Source organism: Cyprinodon variegatus, unplaced genomic scaffold (assembly GCF_000732505.1).
Source record: "Cyprinodon variegatus isolate N-32 unplaced genomic scaffold, C_variegatus-1.0 Scaffold558, whole genome shotgun sequence".
Classification (NCBI taxonomy): domain Eukaryota; kingdom Metazoa; phylum Chordata; class Actinopteri; order Cyprinodontiformes; family Cyprinodontidae; genus Cyprinodon; species Cyprinodon variegatus.
The window spans coordinates 361,118-362,774 of NW_015151011.1; the positions used below are offsets into that span (position 1 = coordinate 361,118).

Consider the following 1,657-nt stretch of genomic DNA (forward strand, 5'->3'; position numbering starts at 1 on the left):
CAACTAAACTGTTCTTAATTTATTCTTTACGCCAGCATTCAGAACATGGAGGCCAATCACTGTCCCCAAGACATCCACAGTTATATTTTTTTATATTTATATATTAGCGACTTTTTTCTGCTACTGGAGACTTTGGAGACACCATCTAAAAGCAGCGAACTCTGCTCTCCAGAGCGAGTAGATTGGTAACCCCGCCTCCTGCTCTCCTCTATCTTGTCTGCTGTCATGATTCATGCAGCTATTATTTCATCCAAATGAAAATAGCAGAAATCAGTCGGCTGTAGCCTAAATGCGCCATAAATCCAGTGGCGTCCATGTTTGAACCCTTCGCTCCGTTTTTCCTTTACAGACGCAGTGAGCAGGCGTCTCGCCCTCATTCCTGGCACTCCACGAAGCTCAGCGAAGGTCACCTGGACCTGGACCAGGGGATGGTGGACTCGGTGAGCTCCTCCTGGCACCAGAGCTACCCCAGCAGGTGGGTGGATGGAGGGGGAGGGATCTGCTCATTATTAGCTGTTCTGGACATTTATGCAAATTTTTTGTAATTTCTACCAATCCAGTTCTCTTCTTCTGGTAGCTACACTATACTTAAGTTAATTAAGAACCAAAATTTGTAATTTATTTTTATATTTGGAATTGTTTAGATAATGTGTCGGTAGATTGTTTGGTAAATGTCTGGTGTGGACGGGAGGTTTTGTAAAATTATTTTTTGACCAGTTTGTTTGAGCTTCAAATATTTAATTAAGATTATTTTTTGTTTCGACTAAGTTGCATATCTAGTCATATTTTATCATATTTTTTAGTAATTATTTTTTCTTTGCTTTTCTATGGAAGCCCATTTCTGCCACTCTGTAAAAAAAAGAAAAAAAAAAATCTCATTATAATGACAGTATCTCAATATAATGAGATTTTTTTTTTTTTTTTTTTTACAGTGGCAGAAACTGGCTTCCATACTTTTCACTATAAATAAGTCACATCAGAAATGCGTATAAAGCCAAACCCACCTGTTTCCACCCGCAGCCTTTATTGGAAATGTTGGTATTTGTTGGAACAAAAGGCAGCGATGTCGGCTTTTTTATAAATCACAGATCTGGAATAGACAGGATTCTGTCTGGTCTGTTTAACCAGCAGGAAATGCTGCTATCTGAAGGCTCATGGTGACCGACTTCAGTTCAAGCCTTTCAGCCATGATCGGTTTCAACCTTAAACACCGTTATTCTCAGCATCTACAGCAGTGCTTGAGTTATCGGTGCCTCCTTGGTGCCAAACAGCTGCCTCATCTGAAAGGATGATTAACGGCTGCTAACACTCGAAGCAGTTGTGCTGCAGCAGAGAGACGTCTAATACATGCAGATCTATGGTACTTTAGGACCGCTGATCCGCAGCGTCTAAAAAAGATGAAATCTTGATGCGAGTCAAAGAGGAACTTCTACGTCGGCTTTAGTAGTTTTGATCCAAGTTTCTGGGGGCCCCATTAAACTGTTTACATTAGGGATGCACGATATAATCGGCCCCCTATCGGTATCAGCCTTAAAACTGAATATCGGACATCGGCCACCCCACCGATATTTAACCCGATATTTGATCAGCTTCTGAGTTTCTAAAGTCTAAAAAAAAAATAAGAATACTACTTCTTCTTCTTCCTCAAAAACTTCTT

General features: G+C 40.4%; 1 protein-coding gene across 1 annotated transcript in view; it reads left to right on the forward strand.

Annotated features, from left to right (window-relative positions):
* The window catches only part of LOC107095581 (protein Shroom3-like), an 85,492-nt gene that overhangs the window by 53,708 nt on the left and 30,127 nt on the right, over positions 1–1,657 (forward strand). The window contains exon 4 of the mRNA XM_015391731.1: positions 350–475. Coding sequence (XP_015247217.1) covers positions 350–475 — 126 coding nt within the window. The remainder of the gene's footprint in view (positions 1–349; positions 476–1,657) is intronic.